We start from the raw sequence: 24394 nt of genomic DNA, 5'->3' as shown, positions 1-24394 counted from the left end.
TATCCAGGTCCATTAATTGAAATAGGCATAAGGGTAAGAGGAGAGATCCTACAAGATACTTCAGCAGAAAGAACAGCTACAGAGAGGGCTCACTCCTGTTCAGAAACCATAGAATATATGTGAGAGAAAACTTCCGTAATGCCCCCAGCAGAGAAAATGCTCCACCTACAGACTGCAGTCAAATGTGAAACAAAAGCCAGAAAGAAATCAGGACTTAGTCATTCAAGTGTTTACAGTCAAGTCTCCAGTCTCCTCATCTCCTTCAGTGCAAAAGGCACACAGAGCACTGGATCACCATTTGCATTGTTTCTGGTGGAAGCAGATCTGTCCAGGACTTTCAGGCAATATTTAAATTCTATTCCAAAGACAAAATGCTTTGTTTATTTGTTGTCTGGGGGGTTTTCTCCTTTTTTTTCTATAATAGGTGCCTGAAAGCTTGAGAAATGTTTTTGATGTAATGTTTACAAACATTCACAGAAGAAAGGTCATTATTCCTATTTAATCTCCAGCTTAGACTTCTATTACTTCAGTACTTGACATCTTTTGTCAAGTATTTTGTTTCTGTCTCCTCTACATCCTCAACTACATTCTCCACTTCCATTATTGTGGTTAACAATCTCCATTGCACAGGCTTCTTGCTTCAGTACTGGCCTTTAATTCCAGGCTGCCTACCTGTGTTGCTTCCTCTCCCATCTGAAACCATGAATCACTATGCCTGTACAGAACACACTGATGCCATCCACAGGGATGAATGGCCAGCAACCCCTTCTCTCTTATACATATGGGAGTTTGTGCCACTGATAGTGTTTCCAATACTGTCCTTCTCCCTTCATCCCAGTTCTCCTGCTAAGTTTGTCAGATGTGCTCCTCCTTCATCCTGCTCTATTTGCACTGATACAAACTATGAGATTAAGATAGTCTCTCTGTCTGATCTCAGAGTTATTCCTCCCATCAACTCTGATTTTATTATTCTTGCAAGACCAACAAGCTCTGACTCCTGGACCAGCTATCTAGTCTGTGCTTCCGGGTCCTTGGCTCTCTGCCTAGCCAGTTTCAACCTATTCTTCCTCTCTTCTCTAGACTTCTAAGCAAATTCTCATTTTCTTTTCTAGCTCCTACTTGCTTCCACTAAATCCAGGGTCTTTCTCTTAGCCTATTCATTAGTCCTCTCCAGCTCCTAGTTAGAGCTCCTTTCTCACTGTCCCAGACTGCCTGGATTCCTTATCCCCATCTACGGCTCTACCTCATATCTGCTCAGGCTCATATAATTTCTATGTTCATGTAAGTTACCCACCTTGATGTGTTTTTGCTGCGGTTGCTGCAAGAGGAGAAGACACAGCTTCCCTTCTGTTAACTGGGTGTCTGATCACTCTGAAGTAGAGAGGCTGGGAGTACAGGAGAAGGCAGCTCCGACTCTCAGCAGGAAGGGTGCATAAAACTCTTAGACATCTACTAAGCATGTGCAGAGACTTTTTTTTTTTTTTTTCTCTCAAAGACATTTAAGTTTAGGCATAGCTTCTTCAGAAGGTAAAAATCCCTCTAAGTCATATGTCCCTGACATACTTAATACCCCTGAACAAATATTAGAGACACTCGAGGATTTCAAAGCAAAAGCCTCCAATTCTATTTTAAGATGGACTAGACAGTATTTTCTCCTTTCGTCCGAAGCAGCTTAACTATTTTCACTAGACCTTTCCTGAGAGAATCAAACTGAGGACTGTATGCAACCCTGAAATCTTTAGCATGAACAGCCAAGATTCACAATGGCATATGAATTCAAAACAATGTTTTGTACTGTTCTGTACAAGAAATACAGAAGTTATTCAGGAAGTCCTAATTACAGCCTCCTGACAAGTGGTGATTTCCAGTAAATTTTGATACATACGGCAGAAGGTTGCATTTCTCCACGGTGTCAGCTGGACTCCTGCAGATTGGCACATGTCTGCATAAGCCTGCAGGTTTTGGCAGAGGGCTGCATTGTTCAAATGAAGTTCACAGAGATCATACTGGCAGGCTTTAGAATAACTCTGTGGATCAATTACTGAGTGGCAATTCTGGAATGGACCACTGGGATCTGTGATCAGACCACAATATTCATTGCTTTGGATGACATGTTCTTCATCAGCAGTGCAACTTGGAGTATGACCATCATCTGGCAAGCACCTTATGTGGAAAGAAAAAAAAAAAAAAAGCATGTAGAAAAATTCACCAATGAAATTGGGATGGACTAGCGCCTAAGATGGTTTTCAACTCAGATCTAACAAAACTACAGGGTTGACCCAGGATAGGCATGGCGTATTTTAAAGCTCTACATTTCAAACACTTGGGATAGATATTCAGATTTTAATATGATTTCAACCTTATAACCTTTGAGAGGCCTAGAAGAAATCCAAATATTTATTTTGGCTTTCTTTTAAGTCAAGCTTTCTACATGGAAAATACCTAGAGGAAGGGCAAAAAAAAAGTCAAAGCATTCAAAGTTAAACCTCTACTATCATTAAATAATATACTGTGAAATTATAAAATAAATAGTGAAGTATCTTCAGAAGAGTTCAAATAGATCTTCAAGTATTAGCATTAATATACTATAACAATACAGAAATCTTAGTGGTATCTGCAGTGTTTTATTCACACTTTCTCTTTTTAGGCACAGTTACATTTGTTATGAAACTTTACCCAGACAGATAAAAGTAAGCACACTAACAAGAATATATTTTGTCCCATGTGCCTGACATTTTTGGTACACGTACAACATTTGCTGAAAATACTTATCATTGCATAACCAACAGCTAAGGCCCAGCATGGCATTTGTAGTCTTACCTGGAATCATTGTAAACTTGCCAACTGTTGCCAAGGCTGGCTGAGTTTGTTTCCATCTCTCCATCTGGGTTAAGGAAGTCATCTGCCTTGTGCCCATTATAATTTCCACATATTCCACAAACTTTAGACATATAGGTACTGGGAATAGTGATTTGTGCTCTGTGATTTCCATCAAACCTGACATTCAGCCCAAAGTCAGTAGTAACCACCACATACTGCCCACTGAGGGAAATACTGACACCCTGCACCAAGGTCAGAGGGAGCACCTGGCTGACTGCATTAACCTGCAGGCACAGAGAAGGATAGTCATTATAATAACGTCAAAAGAAGTATTTTTAATCATGACCCTCTTAGATCACACCCCTTTCCTGAGCATAGGACTTACACAGTGAGCAGTAAGAATTCATATTGGGTTAAGTATTATTTACCATGAATGTAGTATATGTGGGCATAGTCTAAGACCTGGAGGCCGTAATAACATAGCTACATAGTTTCCAAGTGCAGTCAAAGTGAGCTTGGTGAACCAGACCCAACTGGCAGAAATCCAAGACTTGGCATGATCTCTCAGCAGTAGTCTTTTATTTTAGATAAGATTAAAAAAGATGTAGCTACAATCAATTCTCATAAAATTTTCAGGATAGGTCAAATCTTGAGAAAGCTTCTTTTTGTTTTGTTTGGGGTGTTTTTTTTTCTCTTTCAAATGTCATGTTTGAAACACCAGACGATAAAAAGTAAGCACCCAAACAAAAAAACTTCAAATCCTTTAAAATTTACTAAAATTAGTATCTACTTTGAATATTTGTTCTTATTACATATGTAAGAAAGTCTGGTTTACTTAGAAACATATATATAAAAAAATAAACACATACATAATAAAAAATGTAAATAGAAGGGAAAGCTATAAAAGCTATAAAAGTTCTAAAAGCTATACAAGTTACAAAAGCTATACAAATTATAAAAGCTATACAAGTTATAAAAGATATACAAGTTATAAAAGCTATACAAGTTATGAAAGCTATAAAAGCTATAAAAGAGAAGCCATAGACAAATGTGGATATATGAGTTTACTATGTTTCTAAGATCAAATATGAAAGGTCTCAATGTACATTTTAAACCTTGTCTCCTATTACTTAAATCACTATACTATTTTCTTAAAAGAAGGTTGGTAGCAAAGTAAGGTGACCTACTCATTTATTTGGGGTTTGAATCAAACATGTCTATTGTCCCTTTATGGAAAGGTGCCATAAAGAAGCCTTAAAATACAATAACTGGCAAAGTGACACAATGGGTGAGTGTGAGGAGAGTCATCAGATTGTCACTCTAGGACTCTCATCTGGTCATGCTTATAGCAAGTGCCAGGTGTCAAGGGAAGTTAGCAGTGATGTCTAATAACTAGAAATCAGGGATAAGCATGAAGTTTTACAGGATACCACTCAGAATCAGGAAATAACTACCAGCGTAGACTGGGTTAATGCAGGGCCTTTTTATTCCCTGATTCAGACCCAGCTTGAGCATGCAGGGCAAGCTAGAAAGATAGGCTAGCCCACCAACACCTTCTGGGGTGTCAGTTCTAATCCCAACTTGTAGCTACAAAGCACAAAACTGTAGCCTATGATTTCAGATCTGAAATTCCAATCTTAAGAACTCCACACTACTCCTACTCCTAAATATCTGATTGCCTTCTAAGTATTACTGCGTGTGTGATAAAATTTGTAGTCATTCTTCTTTCAGGCTATGAACTACTAATGATAGATAGTGGGCTCTAACCTTACCTTAACAACTCTGTTTTTACCCAGATTAATCCTGTAGCCATACACATCAACATCCACGTATTGGATGTAAGACACGCGAGTGTTGCCTCCCCTGTGCTCATTGGCTGCTTCTATGTTGAAATAGGGCAGCGAACTGTTGCTCTCGCACAGCTTGGAGAGGGTGTAAGTGCAGGTGCCCATAAAGTCATGAAGCTGCTTGTCAAATGTGTCATAGTGAGGATCCCCATGTATACTGCAAATTGCTTCTGGAGACAGGAAAAAGGAGTATGTTCTCATTAACACATGGATACATCCAGAAAAGCCACCTTGCTGTGCAGTAGGAAAGCACAATCATCCCCATTTTATAGATTACATATGGAAAAACTGAAACAGAAAAGGCAGATTTATATGGCCATAACAGATATACCCAAAGAAATCAACAGAAGCAAATAAGTAGCACAGAGAGTAAAAGCTTTAGGTGTCCTTCTACAACCCATTGGCTAGCATATGATTGTCTAAAATTACCTGTCACTGAAGATGGTGTAGATTCTGTTGGTGCAGTTGTTGGTGGTACAGGGGTAGCGACAGCTTCTGTTAATAGAAAAGAAATACAGTGAGTTGTGACATTATAGGGCGAACACTACTTACACACCAACATACATTAATTTCTTCTTATTCTTCACCAGCACAAAGTTAGAAGTGGGACTGCCTATATTTAAAAATGAGGATACATAGGTCTTTTGAGTGCTTAGAAAAGCTTGTCTGATTCTCAGGTTGGTCTGCAAGTCAGCAGCCTGTCAACAGATGCTGTATAGCAAAAAAAAAAATAATTCTCAGGGCACTGGCAGTTTCTAATCCGAGAGTTCTGTTGTTCCTTTAAAATTATATTTATGTCTTGGGAATGTGACAGCTGTAAGAGCTTTCTACTGACAGACACAACAAACAGTCATGCTGCAGAGTCTTCCCTCCCAACTGCTTCTGCTTGCTAATAAGCATTTGCATCTCCTCAACCTATATTTACCCATCAGAAAGATGTCTTCTAAAAGAAGTGATCCTTTTGGTGTACTTGTATGTGTGGTCTAGAAACATCAGGGTGAGTATTCCCATGTCATGTTCATTAACCTGGTGACATGCCAATGAGTGTTGGATCTGAATCTCTGGAAGTACAACAGACTAACCTCAGAGCATGCATGCATTCACTCCTGCCCCTTTGCAAAACAAAGAATGCTCTCCTCATTCAGGTACTCTTCTACTGCATCCTAATGAGCCCTCCACTGTGCACTGAGGGTGTGATAACAGTCATTGCACAAGGAGATGACCAAGTGATGAATTGATTCATGGAAGGTAATGCTTTCGAACCTACTTATAGATGCACTATAGGTGTATAACCATTCAAATGAATCCACAAGTAAGGCAGTTGTTCTTCCGTATCACTGACGTTGCTAATGACAGTATTTATAGGAATTAAATTGTAATACAGAAAAGAAGTTATACAAGAACAAGTTAGAGATTTTTGAATAACGATTCAGTAACTACATACCATGACCATACTGCTTTTGTGCTAACTATGCAATTCAAACTGAGCTGGATGTGGGGGTTTTGCAAAATACTTACTATTTATAATATAGAAGAAACCAATAGACTTCACGTAACTTGAAGTCTAGTGTATACTGAAAAAACTCATCACAAACTTGCCTTGGAAGCTATTTCTTCATGTGACAAATAGACATACATTTAGTATTTTATAAGTTGATTAAAATACCTATTCAACCAAACATTCTTGTAGAAACAAAAATGTTGGGAGGACTTTGACTTTTCTGGACCTAATAACTCAACTTTCATCACACTAGTAGCTATATAGTATAACAGAGGGAGAAGCACTTTTGGAGTTATGTTAGTGCACCATCCAGTGGCTGAATCGTACACCTGGAAATACACCTGGTGCAAATACACCTGGAAAAATGAAGGACTGGCTCTCACTAGCCCTCAAAAAGAAAAGACCCAAAGTATTTTTCACAGAATTTAAAAGAAAATTTTGTGTTCAAAGAGCATGGACCTGAATAGAAGTCCTTGTCTTGGCTAGCATAAATTTGAAACATTTTATTGTCATTATATGAGTAGTATTTCACAAAGACTGAGGTCTAATAAGACCTAACAACACCTTCTATGTGGTTTCAGCAAGTTTATTGTTCAATTCACATTCTGTAAGTATTGCATGCTTGTCAGTAAAGATGGGATAAAACTGTATTTCACTTCCAGATTCTAGTCATCCACAGCTTGTGCCAGTCTTAGCTGATTTGTTACAGAGTCAAGGCTCAAATTCACGTTGTTGGTTTATAGCCAGATGTGGTGGTGCAACTCAGCTTTAATAACTCACCATTACTTCTTTTTATTACAGCACTTTGTATTTGCTGAGCTTGTATGAACTGAGATTTGCTGCAATATGCCAATTAGAGCACTTTAATCTGGAACCCAAGACCAGTATGTATACCTTTGGGTGGGTTTAGAGTTGCACTTCAGATTTAAGGTAAAGTTTGCTGGACCTTGTGAAAACAGTTATGTTTTCAGAGAATGGGATAGATTATTCTCAACATTTGAGGTGGTGTGGAAAGATTTAGGAAGAACCACAGCAAAAGAGAGAGCATTGAAGTGAAGTGAGCTGTAAAGTTTTTGCCTTCTCTCTTTTGTGGTTCAAGGTCATGAGGAGTTTCTACATGGAACTGAATAATGATCAACAGCTTGAACAGAGATGAAGAAGTATACTCTAAGGTGCAAAAACAGACTTACCACAGGATCCATCCCTTACTCTCACATTGTCCAGTGCCGTATCCCCATACTCTGTCAGTCCTCGGACAGCCTCAAAAATTACCTAGACAGGAAGAAAAGTGAATCACTGCATTTCTTTAGGCAAATGGCAGACCATTTCCCTTAGCATGTTTTCAAATATTCTTTCTGGTCTATCTCTAAAGGCGCTAAGTAAAACTGAGGCTACAACAATTTTCCTAGCTTCCCTCAGAAGCCTAGAATATATATTCTGTAATAAGGTAAGGACTTCAGGAAACATTGCCCTATCTTCTGCTGACTGATAAATCAGTTGTCTGGATTCTATAGAGAAGTCCAATATAAGCAGCATCTCACAATTCAAACCCTAACCCAGAGCAGACAAAGCTGAATTTAATTAAGGCACCTAAAGCCATTGACTTCCTTTGTGAAGAAGAGAAGGAAGGAAAAAGAGGAAAACTAAATATATTTTTATCCCCTAACAGCACCAGTAAAATTCAGGGGGTTGTTTGTTTCTTCTCATAGTTCATCAGCATAGTGCATGAGGTCATTATATTTACAAAATATAGACTGAGCAAATCTTGAGATTATATTTTTCTGCTTTACATGTTCAACTTTTTACAGCCTGCAAAGGGAGAATAAATGCTGATACTGCACAAATAAATTTATTCTGAAGATGTATTACCTTTATCTTTCTCTCTGTTAGAAAACTATGAGTGATGGCACCATAGTTCCACAAGGAATTCTGGCTTCCTTTCCGACTCCACACTGCAGACTCGCCCATGCTGTCTTGGATAAGCACTCTCAGCTCATTCATTTCTTCTGACCCAAACATATAGTACCAGAAATCTATGCATATTTTTTCAGACACTATAATATGTGGGCTCTCAAGTCTGTTAGTGTCAAATGGGATCAGATTACTTGCTTCTTGGTAGATGAAATAGCCTTCTGCATATTAAAAAAGAAAACAAACAAAAAAAAACAAAACCAAAACCAGATATGGTTGAAACTTTGTAGATTGTCAGATGTCATTTAAAACTGAAGTACAACCCAACTCTGAAAGAAATAAAGGGCATCTTTAGTAATGCAAAGTTGAGAGCGCTTGGAATTTACATTGCAATGGTTAGCACCATGTAGTTAGCCAAATCAGAATGTGAGCTGCAGAGCAAAGCAAATATATCCCATCTCACATGAACCATTATTTTGGGATCACAAATAAAGATGTAGGCCTCTTTCACAAGACAGCGCCTCCAGATACAGTGCCTTACTGGTCCATGTTCAGTTTCCTCTTTCCTCTAAGGAAAATAATACAATCTGCTATACACCTTCTCCTGTGGGATGTATTTTTTTCTAAAGATTTTGGTCTCGAGAGCAAAGCCCAAGCACAGGGAAGATTCCAACCTGTCAGCATTTCTTTTTATCTCGAAATGGAAGGGATAGTAATTAATGCAGATATTTCCATCAACATATTTAGGTTTTACATTATGAAAAGGAAGCAAACTTTCAAAAATCAGAAACTCACAGTATTTCTTTTAGGATTTGAAATACTTTAGTCTGAATTGCTTCAATATGAGATCATGTTTTGCTTTACTAGGCCTGAAATTTTTGCTTCCCTTGGGCTAAGATCAAAGCTACATTCCCCAGCATGGCTGAAATCAACTCTCCCATCTGACTATGGAAAGGAATCAGAAAGGAATGATTAACCGTTTCTGTATGGGAAAGTATGGTTCCACACATAGCATCTAACATTCATGCTTTAGTTGGTGAGAAAATATAAGTCACATTTAAAGGTATATGGTCTGTACTGAATCAAAAACCAAAACATTATTGTGTAAATCCAAATTAAAATTATTTAATTTCTTCTTTCAACAGGCAATTTTAATTGTTCAGTATCAGAATACTGAAAGTGCAGAAAATAATTTAGCAAAAATTGTAACTCTGTTCTGATCCACTTACTGAGCCTGACAGCAGTTGAGCTTTCAGTCTTGGGATAATTACAGAAAGCAATATGACTGCAGACTGATCACCCATAAATGGTTCTGCTGGTACAAAACTAGCGGTTCAAACAGATAAAGATGGAGCAATAAAAAACACTTGTTTAACCATACAACCATGTTAGACCCTGGTTTTTCAGTCACGTGTAGCTAAGGACAAGCTTTTTAAAGATATTCTTTGATTTCAGACTTGATCTTTTAACATTTTACTAGAGTGAACATCATCTAGTGCCATCATTAAGTACAGCCATCATTAAATTTATTGCCATTAACTGGTATCAGTGTAATTTGGGCACAAGCCCTCTCTTGAATCTGTTGCACATCACTGCATTTTCTGTGAGGCCTTAACCATGACATAACTAGGTTACTTCTACTTTCATGCACTGATAAAGTTTTCCAACTCAGTTTAATTTACTTGTAACTGACAGTGAAAAGTCAAAGACAGGTGTTAGCATGAAACAAAACTGGCATATTGCAAGGGGTTTCATGAATCTCTTTTTCAAAGAAAGAAGAATAAAGATAGTCATAAGGAAATCAACAATGCCATATCTGAGCACTTACTTCCGTCAGGATAGTCTCCATCAGGACCCGTTCCATCAGTCGGAGTATCATGCTTGGTTCGTATCCACAATCCCTGGTTGGGATTGCAAGGCTGGGTCCAGTCACAAAATGGTCTTGAGTTGTTGTTAAAATCACATCTGGTGAGGTAAGCTGAAATACACCACATCAAAGTAAGGAAGAGCAGCTAGTATGTTCAAAATCTGCCTGGATATTAACAGCACTAATGACATGCAGTTACCTGTTTCAGGATCCCATGCTCTCAAGCTACCAGTTGGTCTTTGCTTGATCCTGCCAAGAAAAACAACACAGTGAAGCCCTTGTGGAATTAGTGACTTAAAAACTATTTAAGAAAGAATGTTGGGACTTTGACATATGTCTTTGGGTGTTTCACTGAATAACCGAATAGAACCAGATCCATGTCTCACTCTTTCTCTTCCCATACATATTTACTCCTTCATGATACAGCTCAGAGAGTGAGTCAAAGGTGGGATATGTTCATTTCATCTTATGTGGAGGAATCCTCTGCGTTGTATCCCACTGAACTGAAAGGAGACCAGTTCCCCTGGTACAGGGAGCTACATAAGGGATGGATGGATGCAGCTCAGCTCAGATAGTAGTAGGATAAGAGCAAGAACTTGCTCATGCCATTGTCATCACCACTGTTGCAAAGTGGATAAATGCCTGTAAACTAGTGTACTATGTAACTCTGTTGTTTGTTGGAAGGCTACGTATTTAACTCCTGCAAGTCTCTCATGACACTGAGAGTCACCTCATTCACCTCATGAACTGCCACCTCATTCAGCTATTCGAATTAACCCTGAAAGTGCTGCAGAACAAAAGCAGTTACAAATGCACATTCCTTGTGGTGCTACACGCTCCCACAGAGATGATTTGACATAGGACCAAAATCCCGTCACAGATCACAGCATAAATAGCTCTGCTTTTTGGGTGTTTTGCATAGGGACTGCAAGGCTACAATAGTAGTCCTTGACATACTCTGACAGTGGCCCACAGTTTCTGGAGGAAGGGTTCAGTTCTAACCTCTGTGGTGCCTCCTTAATTGTTCTTATTGTACTTGACACAGTATATAGAATCTGCCCTTAAGTGAATGCATCACAGTGAATGGCCCCACTGCCTTTCAAAATCCAAGCAATGATATTCAGAGAACTTAGGGAGATTAGGAGCAAATACCACACAATCAATTCATCAGTGAAATGCAGCAAGCAACTGGAGAACTGACCAAGCTAAGGCTAAGGAGGAAAGAGAATATGGAAAGAGAGATAAAGTAAGAAAATTTTCTTCACTGTTCCTTCTTGGATCTCTTCTCTCATGAAAAAGGGAAAGCTGTGACAAGTTGCCACTCATCTCTATTCAGTGCTGTCTTTTAATTGTTACAAATCAGGTAAGTCCTAAGCCAGATAGTCCTAAGCCTAGATATATTCTAGTGTTCTGTAACTACTGTGGTTATTCTGTCAAGATCTCTCCTCTTCAGATGTGCCATCAAAAATCCACATTACAGGTTTTTCACACAGACAGGAGCCAGTGCAGAATTAGGCAAAATTAAATTATTCAACTGAACTAAAAATTTAAATTATTTCTTCTTTTTTTCAATGACATGGTTCAGTTGTACAATATTCCACATTGAAAAAGGGAAGAAACATTCCACATATAAAAAGTGAAGAAAGGATATTTATCATTAACAGCTAAGCTTCCTGAATTAAGCTGAATTCAGTACTGTGCTACTTACCCTGTAGTATTCAGCACTGAAATACAGAATAAAATCAAAGTGTACTGGAAGTGCCAGAGGGTCTCCATGCTAGAAGACAGAGTAAAGTCTTCTGTGTGGTATAGTTTGCATAGTAATCCACCAGCTGTACTCGGTGAGGAGGAAATGAGGATGACCTACAGTGAAACAGAAGAATATATTGACCAGAGGGTGGAGGCGATTATAAAAACCTGTCCAACCATATATCAGTTATGCTTCCTGGGTTATCTACCTCAAGAAAAGCACATGTGATCCAAAAGCTCATATTCACTTCAAATGCCACTTGCTTTGACACTCTTAGTTGCTTGCTGGAGAAATTGATTTGATATTGGCAATTTTTGGTTTTGCTGTTTTATATTTTTAAAAGTCTGCAGTTCTAAAGAGCTTTTTTCTTACATTGATAGCAAGGCAACTTTCTTCATTTAAAACTCCTGCCCAGATTTTACCGCTATCATAAGTGAGGTTCCTCATATTGACTGAATTTCTCCCTTTCTGAAACCAGCATTCAGCAGAGCTGATAACAAGCTTTCAATTTATTCAGTCATGTTTTTGTGGGCACAATTCACAAACTTGCTGAAATAGTATTGTTACCATATCAGCCCTGCTTGCAAATCAAATGGTCATTTTCTGGGCTGTAATGGAGTCTCTGTTGGTTACTGGGACAGAAAAAGCAAGTGAATCATTCCCACTGACGCTTCATCCTTCGCTATTCTGTTCTTTGTAGCATTCCTTGCATCAGGGCCTGCAAAGAAATGGTTTGAAGGCAGCCAAATTCCCTACTTCATCTGAATTTTATGAGTGATGAGAATCACAGGAGAATCAGAAAGTGCACAGTGTTTCCTTACATTGCCTAGAAACCCTAGACCACAGCTCTATTTTTGTATAAATGAAGGATGTCTCTGGGAGTGGGACTTTCTGGGAAAGTGGCCTCTTAGTAACAAGCACTTTTCCTTTGTGATTATATTCCAGTGATTAAGGTCATTAAGCTTCATAATGTAAGCCTGTAATTTCTTCTACTCCCTTTCCCCCTACTCAGCACAAAATATTTTCACTTGCCATTAACAAGTAACTTAGGAGGCTGATCACATAAGCAAGAGAAATAAGGGAGGATCAAGTAAGACTAAGCAAAAATGTAAGCAGAAATACAAACATATTTCAAGTTAGATCTTAATGGCTGTGTTGACAATGGGCCTGGGGCCAATTCAGCCACAGGCTGATGCCCCACGCAAGCCCCACCAGAGCCAAATGATGGATGCTTATGTAACTGGCAATCATCCCTCTCAGTGAAAATCCCTTCCTAAGAAAATGTGTGTATTTTTGGTAATCAGTAAACAGGGGAGAGAATTCTGTGATCTAGACAAAGAAACTTATTCCCTGCACAAAACCATTGAGCACACTCAGTGTGAGAGGGAGAATATGACTGACCATCTGAAAGTTGCATTGAGCACACTGCATTTTGAGCAGGGCTGCTGAGATGCTGGTCCAGTAAGTGGCAAATCTGTAAAGGTAAATGGTAAATCCTTCCATCCAGATGATGCACAGTCCTTGACCCCTCCTCACCCACGGCAAATATGAAGCACTGCAGTACATGAACACTCCTGTCAGTAGAATATGGCATGCTCTCCAGCCATGCTGTGTGACCTTTTCTGTCAATCTGTCACTCCTGTTTAATGCCAGCTCAGGTACTCTGTAAAAGGTGAACTGGGATGCCGATTAATAACTACTTTTATATATGGGAAGGATGACAAGAAAATTACTTGCCATTTGATGCTGTGGGATGTGACAGTATCCTGCAGTCTTGACAACCAAATTGATCACCTTGCAGGCCTACTATTTCTCTTCTCTACCCACATGCTTCGTATCTCTGAAAGGCTCCTGGGAGACACTGCCATTTGTATATCGGCCTGGACTGCATAGCAACCTGAGGAAGAAGAACAACAACAGTTCTTCATTTCTAATACCATGAAGCTAAAATTGTTCCCAAGAAAGGGCATTTAGAGACAATCTTACAAAGAAGTTATGTTTTACTTCTTGCTTAAACCAAGGATGCAAGTGATGGACAAATGGCAGTTAATCCCCATGGCTGGCTTAGTGCTCTGTACTGCTGTGCTTCATTTTGAAACCAAACACTAGACTTCACCCCATCTACCACCAGCATTAGAAATTCTCCTCACCTGCTGCTTGTTGACAAGGCTCACTGAGGCCACTCAGTGGGAACAAACATGACAGATTACCCACATAAAATCTGCATAAGAAGATGCCAACAGTAGAGCTTGTCAATGGCACACAACATCCTCAAAAGGACAGAGAACCTATTGCATACAGCTTCATTTCTGGCTGGTGGTCAGAAAGGGACTCTTCATTTTTGCAGGATGAAGTTATGTTTCCCAGGAGACAGGATCAGCCAGATACCTATGCAAAGGGACAACAAAATGAAGATGCAACCAAAGAAAAATTGTCCTGGGCAAGATAAATCAAAGACTAAAAGAAGCAAACTCAGCAGTTCATCCATTCTAGTGAGTGCTGTCTAAGTGCAGCTTTTGCTTTTTTCCAGCATATACAATTGTCCTCAAGTATCTAAATCTGGTTACTCCAATTTCTTGAATCCAAGTGTTCTCTGATGAATAACAATTGCACTTCACCGTGTTGATAATGCTTAGTCTGTGGTGTTATAAACAGTAGAAAACTAAGGATTTTGGCAACCTTGAAGAATGGGGAAAATTATACAAACCCTCTTTTTCCTAAATCATAGATTTGAGGCTAGTTGAGCCTCATAGTGACACTATGGGAGACTTCTACACTGCTACATAGCACAAAGCAGAGAGGTCACTGGATGATATGAAATGCTGATGTCTTGTTGGGGTGCACTTGCACCACCTATATACCCCAGGGCCTATTCTGTCTGAGGCTCTATCTAGAAGAAATTTTAACTGAATTAACCAAATGGCTGTTCTTAAACGGCAGAATTCCATGCAGATTCTCTTAATCTGGAATATATCAGGTTCGGTAAATTTGTACATAAAACCTAAACATCTTATGTGATTTTCAGACAATGAATGTATCTCATTGTGGCTTGCAGAGATTTAACTGCATTGGCTTTTTGCATCAATTTTAGTTAAATTGATACCATTTGCATGAGTAAAGGGATCCCTCTGTTGTTTCTATTCAGGTAACAATTCAGCTCTTCCTCTGCCCTGACAAATGACTGAGCCAACTTCTGCAGCGTGAAATACCTCTGTCACTATTTCTGGAACCCCTAGTGCCCTCTGGGCTCCACTCTGCCTTTGTGTGAGAAGGCACAGCCAGATCTCTCATTCCTTCACAAATCTGTCTATGCTGGATTCTTGTTTGAGCTACCCACGTCACTGTTGTAAACCTTCACTAAAGAGTTATGAAATGAACAATCAGCACCCATAAATCTATAATCAGATGAATTTAGATTATGCAGCAGTGCAACTAATCCCACATTTACTATGTTGAGTAACATGCTTTGACAAGCTGAGGAGGAAGTACACACAAAAAAAAAATCTCTGTTGCTAGAAAACAAATGGATGTTTTTTTGTGGAGTAAAGCGTACTTGTGTTCTATGGAGCACAAGCTGAGGTTGTTTTCCTAACTGCTGGCTCTCCAAACTCAAGTTTCTATTTGAAATTCAAGTTGTCTTTTTCCTGCTTTGATAGCTGTAATGATTTTGAAAATGAAACGTAGCATTCTTATTAAAGTGCAGGTGACAGATTAACATTTCATTCTCTTTCTTATGTTTTGAACACTGCAGAGCTAACAGAAATAAAAAGATAGCAGTTTTTCTGACAGTATCCTCAGCTGTCAATTGCCTGTTAACAAAATACCTGCCTGCAAATAGTACTCTTACACTGTGACTTAAAAGAAATGCATTTTCAAAGTCACATTCATAAGTTTACCAAGTGCTTACAAAGGTGTACTATATGGGTAATGTATAACGAAAATCGTAACTATTAAGACTTTTATTATCTTTTAGTTGAAATAAATCATGGAGTATTTCATTTCAGGTATAACAAGCTAATGAACATAACATTTCTCCTGATCAATGCAATAAAGAGTTTTTGCTGGCATCCCAATTGATTTTGAATAAAGAAAAGACTGTCACAGGTAAAACTGCTTTCTTCTTAATTTTGGGGGGCTACATTTGCAATCATAGATTAGTAAATCAGTTTATAAAAGCCCAGAAATTTTTCCAAGTCTGTCTATTAATAACAGATGAGATATAAAAGAGTTCCAGGAACAGATCTCTGGCAGGAGGAAACTGTTTATACTTATCTCTATAACTGCCTTCTTTCTAGGGTTTTGTTATTCAGCGATAATCTAATCAGTTGCTTTTGTCTCACTGGAGTTCAATAATTTCATATCTGCATCTTGATGTATTTTACATTTATTGGTTTGGATCTACAATACACAACAAACCCATGGCATGCAAAGACCATTCTCTAACGGTAGTTTCTTTCAGAGGCAGTGATGCTTTTTCATTTCCATCAAATGGGTTTGTGAAACCAAAATACCTACAGAGATAAAAGATTTAGACTACTGTAAAGGTCTGATTCTGCTCTGTTTCAGTTCCAGTATGATACTGTAAAAATTGGTGGTGCTAGTCCTGGCTCATTCTAGTGTAAACAAATGAGACACATAGCTCATTCTCTATAACATAACTCAAATTACAGATGCATCTGTGTCTAAAATTAGAAATCTCAGGCCTGGCTTAATGAATGCTGAAGTGTGATTGAATTTTCAGCTCACCATTGCACACTTCTTTGAGGCTGATGAAGCCTACATTGTCCCTCCAGTCCTCAGCACTCTAATATTAACAAGCTTTTACTTGAACCAATTTTAAACAGCTGTTATGTGCCTGGTTGATTTTTTTTCTATAGAACCCAGATGAACTGGTGCAGTTCCTTGCCTTCCAGTCCAATTTCTCATGTCTTGAGTAATCCTACAGACCTCTTACCTTTTCCTGGTTGTTTCAGGAAGGATGACTTCTCCCATCATCTGTTACCTCATAGATAAGGTTGCTTTCTCTCAAGATATAGTCCTAAGGAACAGTCACTTCTTACAGCAAGAGAGCCCTCTAGATATGCAATGGCTCCTGCAATTAAATTATTGAATCTTGTTATTACAGTTGCTTCACAAAAAAAAAATGTAATACAATTTCCTTTTTATGTAAATATATAGATATGTACAATTATAAATTACTAAACCCAACCATATCCTGGGCTGCATCAAAAGGAGCGTGACCAGCAGGTCAAAGGAGGTGATCCTGCCCCTCTACTCTGCTCTTGTGAGACCTCACTTGGAGTACTGTGTGCAGTTCTGGTGTCCTCAACATAAAAAGGACATGGAACTGTTGGAACAAGTCCAAAGGAGGGCCGCGAGGATGGTCAGGGGACTGGAGCACCTCCTGTATGAAGATAGGCTGAGAAAGTTGGAGCTGTTCAGCCTGGAGAAGAGAAGGCTGCGTGGAGACCTCATAGCAGCCTTCCAGTATCTGAAGGGGGCCTATAGGGATACTGGGGATGGACTATTCATTAGGGACTGTAGTGATAGAACAAGGGGTAATGGGTTAAAACTTAAAAAGGAGAAGTTTAGATTGGATATAAGGAAGAAATTCTTTCCTGTTAGGGTGGTGAGGCACTGGAATGGGTTGCCCAGGGAAGTTGTGAATGCTCCATCCCTGGCTGTGTTCAAGGCCAGGTTGAACAGACCCTTGGGTGACATGGTTTAGTATGAGGTGTCCCTGCCCATGGCAGCGGGTTTGGAACTAGATGATCTTAAGGTCCTTTCCAACCCTAACTATTCTATGATTCTATGAGCATTTATAAATTACTTAAAAATGAAGAAGCTTGTCAACATCTATTAATATGGTCTGATCTATATCCTAAACTTCCCATGATTCCTGGAACTATGTACTGCTGCTTTCCATTACCTAGATCACAAATACCTTCCTCTCCAGTCGACAGGAAAACCCATTAAGGGGTGACTGAGTTGAGCTAAAAAAAGTCTCAGTCTGGCAGCTCCTGCTGCTTCTACAAGCAGAGACAGACAGGAAATACAAGCTGTTGCACAGTCTGTCCCCAGATCAAAAACTAAACCCACTCTGTACCCTAGCAAAGTATGAAACTTGTGAAATTCATTGTTATTTGTACTTTGTTCTACAAATTCTACATCTGAAATGAACTAAACTGAAATGAAGATCACTTGTGTCATTGACAGGTTCAGAATGAGTGATCAGCATTCTGCTGTTTGCTTTGGAGTGAACTGTATTTATAAAGAAGCACGTGAATTTTGAGCTATACCGGAAAACAAGGCTTATGTCTTCCAAACATATGAGAATATATGATTTACCTGGAGAGTAGTACTTAGTGCATCTGTGCCATGAGCAAGACTTAAACCTGTGCTGAAAATTCATGTTAGGCTTCAGAAATAACCTTGCGATGGCTAAAAAGTCCCAAAGTTCACACCTCTGCCTTTTCTTCACTGCCCTAAGAGCTCTGATCCTCCAGGTAATACCAGGTTATGCTTTCAGGTTTTCAAAGAAGTAGAATGCTTTTCTCCCTTGTTTGTTTTTAAGCAAAACACCATCTGTGAGTCAAAAATATCCACTTCACAAGTTCAGATTTATGAAAACGGTTTCTTAAAACTAAGATCAAAATGGGAGGATTAGCAATGATACAAAAACACATGGGTAAAGCTGGGAAACAGAAGCAGGGGCAATTCCCTTCACACTGTTAATGTTCTAAGTACAGGACTTCCACGAAAGGCAAACTTTTAAATCTTTCCTGTACTTTTGAATAAACCTTTTAGAGATGGATCATGTGACACCTACAAGTCCTGGTAAATTCTCTTTATTCTAGGCCTGCTATACAAAGAGTATAGCAGAGGATAATCTGTGCGAAAAGCTTGGGGGGGGGGGGGGGGAAAAAAATTAAAAAGAGAAAACAGAAAAGAAAATTTAGTATACTAATCAATTAAGATTTTACTATGGAAAATAGCTTTCATTTTATCCCACAGTTCTCCTATTACCTGTGTTAACATGTAAATCCAGGAGATGAATAAAATGAAGACAATAATACAATATACTTAGAAAAATCTTTTAAGCAGCCACAGACTGTAAAGCATTGCTCTTGTCTCCCTTTGCATCCACACAGCTAGGAACAGGTTTCCAGACTGCTGTGTTCCAGGGACCAAGTGCAATATAGTACTGTAGTTGCATTCACTCCATAAAGCCGCATGGGCTTGCTCCTTATACCTGAAAAATTTTCCCCAGGATCAGGTTTCAGAGCTGCTCGTTAGTTCCCATTTCCCAGGGTGGAACCATGATATGACAGGACCTGTCAGAGGTCAGAGTGGAAAGAAAACCCAGCCTTTATCTCAAATGCCTGTTCTGCGGGGTAAGCTCTTGTACCTTGGTCTTCCACATCCCGTATGAGTCAGCCTGTCTTTCTGGCCCAGGTGCATTTAATTTTTCACAGCAAATGAGCAAGTCCAAAGAAGAAAAATGTGAGAGAAATTACCTGGTTAGCTCAGGGACTAGAGCACTTACTTAATTTGTAAAACACCAAAGTTTCACCAGAATGAAACAGTGGCTGTGATGGAGGCTACAGGTAGATGAGCAGATGAGCAACCCTTAAGTCTTAAAGGTGGTCAAATTGCACTGTGTCAGCCATCTAGGAAAGAGAAAACTATGCACTGGAAAATACAGTGAAGGGTGAGGCTTCTCCATGGAAGGCAAGTAGCTGAAACACTGCCAAGCTTCTCCTGGCTTTTGTAAATACAAACGTGCTTTTAGTGGGATGATGGTAGATCACTTTTGGGAGTTGCCAAGGTGAAGAGTTGGGATGGCTGGCCTTCCTAAGGACACTCCCCAGCACCTGGCAGCAGGCTGAGACAAATACCAGAGATGCTGGTAGCAGAAGCTGGTGGTAAGTAGGGAGTTGAGGTTTGGTACTTAAAACCTGAACTAAAAAGCAGCCCAACTTGGGGCTGCTCTTTGGCCCATGACACAGCCCTGCCCTGACTGGCTGTAGGCCCTGCAAGCTGATGTCCTGGCTTGCACTGTTAGACCCTTCCATCCCAGGCTGTGTCTGTGCCTCACCGTGACTCCCACACATAGGCTCACACCTCAGCCTGGGGGGCCAGGAACTGCCCTGAGCTGGTCAGCACTGGCTCGGGCACTGCATGAGGGGCCCAGGCTGCACCCGGTCAGGGGGGCTAGTGGTGTGGTGCCTCTGCTGGCAGGGAAGAGACTGGCACACGGGTGGAAGCCACGGAGGGCAGGACCCCAATGTCTCACACCACCTGTCTCCTCACAGGAGGAGATTCTCCATGTTCAGATTGTTTTACCTATTACACAGTCCCCTATGGGCCTTACGCAACCAGGGGATCACCCAGTAACGTCACAGAAATTTTTTGTTTGTGCTGGAATTGCTCTGTGGTTTTGTTTCTGGTACCTGGTCTGATCTTGATCTGCGGGGAAGTCAGTTGCTGAGCAAGCAGCATGGCACTTTCTTCCTCAAGTCCAAACTCCATCTTCACCACGCCTGGTGTTTAGAAGAGTAAGCTTTGATATGCACCATGACAACCCGGCCCAGCATTTAGCTGGGTGGAGTATGGTATCCATTGCTGTCAGCAGACCCACTGAGTTAGCTCTTCATCACAAGCCACTTCATCTTGACTTTTATGTAAAGTTGTCAACTTTGCTTTGGTATCTGCAGGCAAAATGTGTAAAACAAGAAAATAGTTATTGTTTTGGTTATCCCTCAAGATTTTAATGTTGGTATTAGGTTTGCATAGACATGAAAACCTTGGGTAGTTTTCCAAGGTTAAGTCAAACAACCATCAATCATGACCCTTGCCCTTTGATTATTTTCTTCAGATTGGATAAGATCGGGTCCAATCTTTTGCCTTTCTGGCTCAGTGTAATGAAGCATTTAAAAATGTCTTCTGGCAGGACTGTGTTTTGTCCTATTGATCTCAGCAAGCCTAGCCAAGGTCTGAAGTGGTTTTGAACTTTCTTGGACATTTTGCAGACTCCAGCCCTGGCATGCTATGAAACGGAGGATAAACCTCCTTAATGTCTGGCAATCATTCTTGTTTCAGTACTTGTGTGTATCTTTAGGCACAGTCCCCTCTTCCTTTCCCTCCAAACTCTGGGGCTGAATTTCACAAATAACTTTCTCTCTTTAATAGACCAGAGCAAAATCCATGTGATCAAACACCCTGGCATCAAAACTACAGACAGTTACGGAGGAAAGACAATAATTTCTCTCTTCTGATAGTTTGGTGCTATTCCTGCTCAATTTTGTCACCTCTGCTACCTCCAGAGTCCACCAGACACTGAGGAGGCTGCCTAAAATGAAACAAGGGTAAGAGTGTTAGGCAGGTGCATCTATTATTACCAGTCTCCAATAATTCCTGGATAATCACAGCTGCAGGTGATGGCCAAATCAAACTGTGCTGTGGTCATAGAATCATAGAATCTTCAGGGTTGGAAAGGACCTTAAGATCATCTAGTTCCAACCCCCCTGCCATGGGCAGGGACACCTTACACTAAATCTTATCACCCAAGGCCTCGTCCAACCTGGTCTTGAACACTGCCAGGGATGGAGCATTCATAACCTCCCTGGGCAACCTATTCTAACTAAAGAGTTACTGACTCATTAACCTGTAGAAGAGATGTATGAGGATATTTTCAAAGAGATGCCCTGCTTCTGTAGGTGTGACATGTAATAATTCTTTGTGTGATCATTCACACATTGCGAATGCTTGGATAAACATTTTAAGTATAGATACTTTCACATGCTCCCTACCTGCCAGTCAGTAGGGTTTTAAGAAAATACAGTCCTCTAGCAAAGCCACATTCTATGCACTGTGTAATATTTTTTTGTGAGAACAAGTTTCAACTCTTGAGGAGTTCCTTTTCCAACTCTGTTATTTCCTAAACCCCAGAGAGTTACTATAAACAAGGGATTATTACAGATTGGGTGTGCAGTTTATTCTCAGCTCTTGGGTGGATGCTGTTTAACATTCTGAGCAAAGATACGGTAGAAACCATAAAATCATGACTGATGAGGTGTGCAGTGACACAGATTTATGACTATATAAGATAAGAAAGACTATAGAACAGTGATACAGAAATCTGGAGTGCTTGCAATATGCACGCACATTCACTTAAGGCAAATATAAAGTTGTACTCTTGTTACCAAAATACAGGCTATACCTAAAGAAAGGTGACAGAATAGAAGAAATTTTCCAAAAGATTGAATGTTCACAGTGTACAATCAGCAGAATTCAATATCATAAACAGAAGGGATGACCTGATTTGGGGTGGAGAATGCCAAGTCAGCTATGGAAACTATAGTCATCTAAGCATTTCTGCTTATTTGGAGTATGTTATTTTAGTCTGGATTCAAAGACCCAAGACACCTGCTGAAAATATCAAAATCATACAAAAGAGAACAGGTAGAAGGAGCTTTAAATATTGAAAAATATTATACTGTTGATAAATAATATGCAGATATGCACTTGAATGTCATAGTGCCTACAGAGAATAAGGCCAAAGTGATGGAAGTAGAAATGGTAGTTTTAAATTCTGTCATTATGCAATTACAGAGTCTTGGACTATATAAATCTAATGAAGGTGTGAGGTTTCTTTGCTTTGTTTTTGTTTGGTTGTTTTTTTAACACAGTTCCACATGTGGTGGAATAATTTTCTTGTGTGCCATAATTCCCTCCCTTGTCAGAGGATGCTAAAGAGATGTACTTCCTCAGGTTTGTAACCTTCAAGTTACCAGTGAGATGGGGCTCATTAGCTCTGCTGTTTCATGGCATTACCAGTGGCTTTTTTGAATTCACTTACAGGGATCTGGCCAAACTGTATTCTGGCCAGAAGTCTGGTTCTTCATGAAGTGGAAAAGTCACTGGAATTTTAACATACAGACCAAATAGAATTTTTGTCTTGTTTCGGGAGAGTTTCTTTTAACTCATTAGTTCTACTTGGAGTACATCAGGAAAACCAAACCTGAGGCCCACAATCCTATGGAAAATGTCCCAAACTGTTAGTTCGGTTATATGACATCAGTAACTGCAGACAGCAGCAGAGTTCTACTTTTACTTGCTCAAATTCTCAAAAGTAAGTATTCTGTCTCCATTTCAAGGTATTCAAGTGCTGAGCTCCTGAAGGCCTCTGAAAACAACGTTCTTCAGCCTAATTTTAAACTGGGCGGAAGTAAAGTGTCCTGATCACCTGATGCTTTAAGGTGGAAGACTTTCAAGTTCTACCAGGTATCAGTTGGTCTTTTAGGCAGTCTGACTAGGAACTACAGAAGCGTGCCTTTAAAATGTTTGTCCATGCATAAACATACTTTAATTTTTCACATAATCTCTGATACTTTGAAGGCACTGAAAGATCTGAAGCATTGTAACAGACATCTCAGCTCTGGCAGCTGTACATAATTTAATTTTTTGTAATGACTCCTGGGAGTCATGGCAACTTCCACTATGGGATGAATGGGTGGTAACTGAAAATCTCTGCATTGCACTGCATTGTGTAGACATGCCCTGAGGCACATTATTTAATTGCCTTCAGATTGTAGGTGTAGAAAGTACAAAGATAAAAGGAATCTTCCACAGTTACATGACTATCTTAAATAGTGCCCTTTGACACTGCATGACTGTGAGCACAGCAGAAATGAAAACTTAGGCAGGAGTTGTCTGGTTCTCAAGTTAATGGAGCAAAGTAGCGGTTAACAGGAGTCTTGCAGTCATTCAAATTTGAAAGTGATGGATGGTGACGTTTAGGCAGATTAAATATTTTTCAGCTTTTCCAAGTATGTCAAGGTAGGGTCCTTAGCATGGGAGCATTCCAAATCATGAGCCCTTCCTGAAACTTTGGGGTAAAAACTAGTCTCAATATGGAAAAAACATACTCTGAGGTACATACAGATGAAAGATGGTGTATAAAAGATTTTTTAGGAATATAAAAGGGATCTATAATAGACCATTTAGGAAATTCCTTCAAATTTTTGAGAGGGTTTTAAACATTGAGGAAAATTAACTTTTTCTCTGAGGTTGTTTCTTCATCTCTTTATATCAGGATACTTTGAGTGACTTATGTGGTGATGGATGACAATGAACAATGAAATTTATTTATCTATATTTAATCTATATTATTGCAGTGGTCAGTAAAGAAGCATCACAGTTTTATTACCCAGGTATTGTCAGGAGGAAATTTTAATCTCCCTCAGACTAAATCAAACTGATGGTGAAATGATTGCAACTACATATTCACTACTGTCAACTGTCCCAACTTTGAAATATATCACCCTTTACTGGAGGCCAACTTGAAAGTTTACCTTCAGTGAGATACTGGACATAAAACCCAGGGTTAAATCCTGGTTCTTACAGCCTACTCACATAGTGATGGGTGGATGTTCTGGTGTACATTCAGATGTTGACTTTGCCATACTAAATCTGATGAAAAGAAATTCAAAGAAACTGGGAGTGAAGAGCCAGAGTGGCTGTGTGATCCCCAATCTCAGTCTGGAAGCAATCTAGCTATACTTACAGAACACAGATCTGTTAAGTCAAATGAGAGGTGTGCTAGCTCAAGGCAATGTTGTATGGTGCTGCCCTTGCCTGTCCAATAGCAATTTTTAGCAATACCAAGCATTATCAGCTGGTTCAGAGCTATGAGC

General features: G+C 39.6%; 1 protein-coding gene across 1 annotated transcript in view; it reads right to left on the bottom strand.

Annotated features, from left to right (window-relative positions):
• The window catches only part of LOC130605988 (IgGFc-binding protein-like), a 59575-nt gene extending 39347 nt beyond the window's left edge, over positions 1-20228 (bottom strand). Inside the window, 9 exon segments of the mRNA XM_057421894.1 lie at positions 1886-2163; positions 2821-3104; positions 4593-4837; positions 5097-5162; positions 7359-7440; positions 8038-8300; positions 9908-10057; positions 10146-10247; positions 20150-20228. Coding sequence (XP_057277877.1) covers positions 1886-2163; positions 2821-3104; positions 4593-4837; positions 5097-5162; positions 7359-7440; positions 8038-8300; positions 9908-10057; positions 10146-10247; positions 20150-20228 — 1549 coding nt within the window.
• Between the last annotated feature and the right edge of the window lie 4166 nt (positions 20229-24394).

The sequence above is a fragment of the Pezoporus wallicus genome, unplaced genomic scaffold (genome assembly GCF_028554395.1).
Source record: "Pezoporus wallicus isolate ANWC-B61680 ecotype Strahan unplaced genomic scaffold, APGP_CSIRO_Pwel_v1 scaffold_7402, whole genome shotgun sequence".
Taxonomy (NCBI): domain Eukaryota; kingdom Metazoa; phylum Chordata; class Aves; order Psittaciformes; family Psittacidae; genus Pezoporus; species Pezoporus wallicus.
The sequence above is the reverse complement of the archived record's forward strand: the minus strand, read 5'-3'. Positions and strand labels throughout refer to the sequence as shown.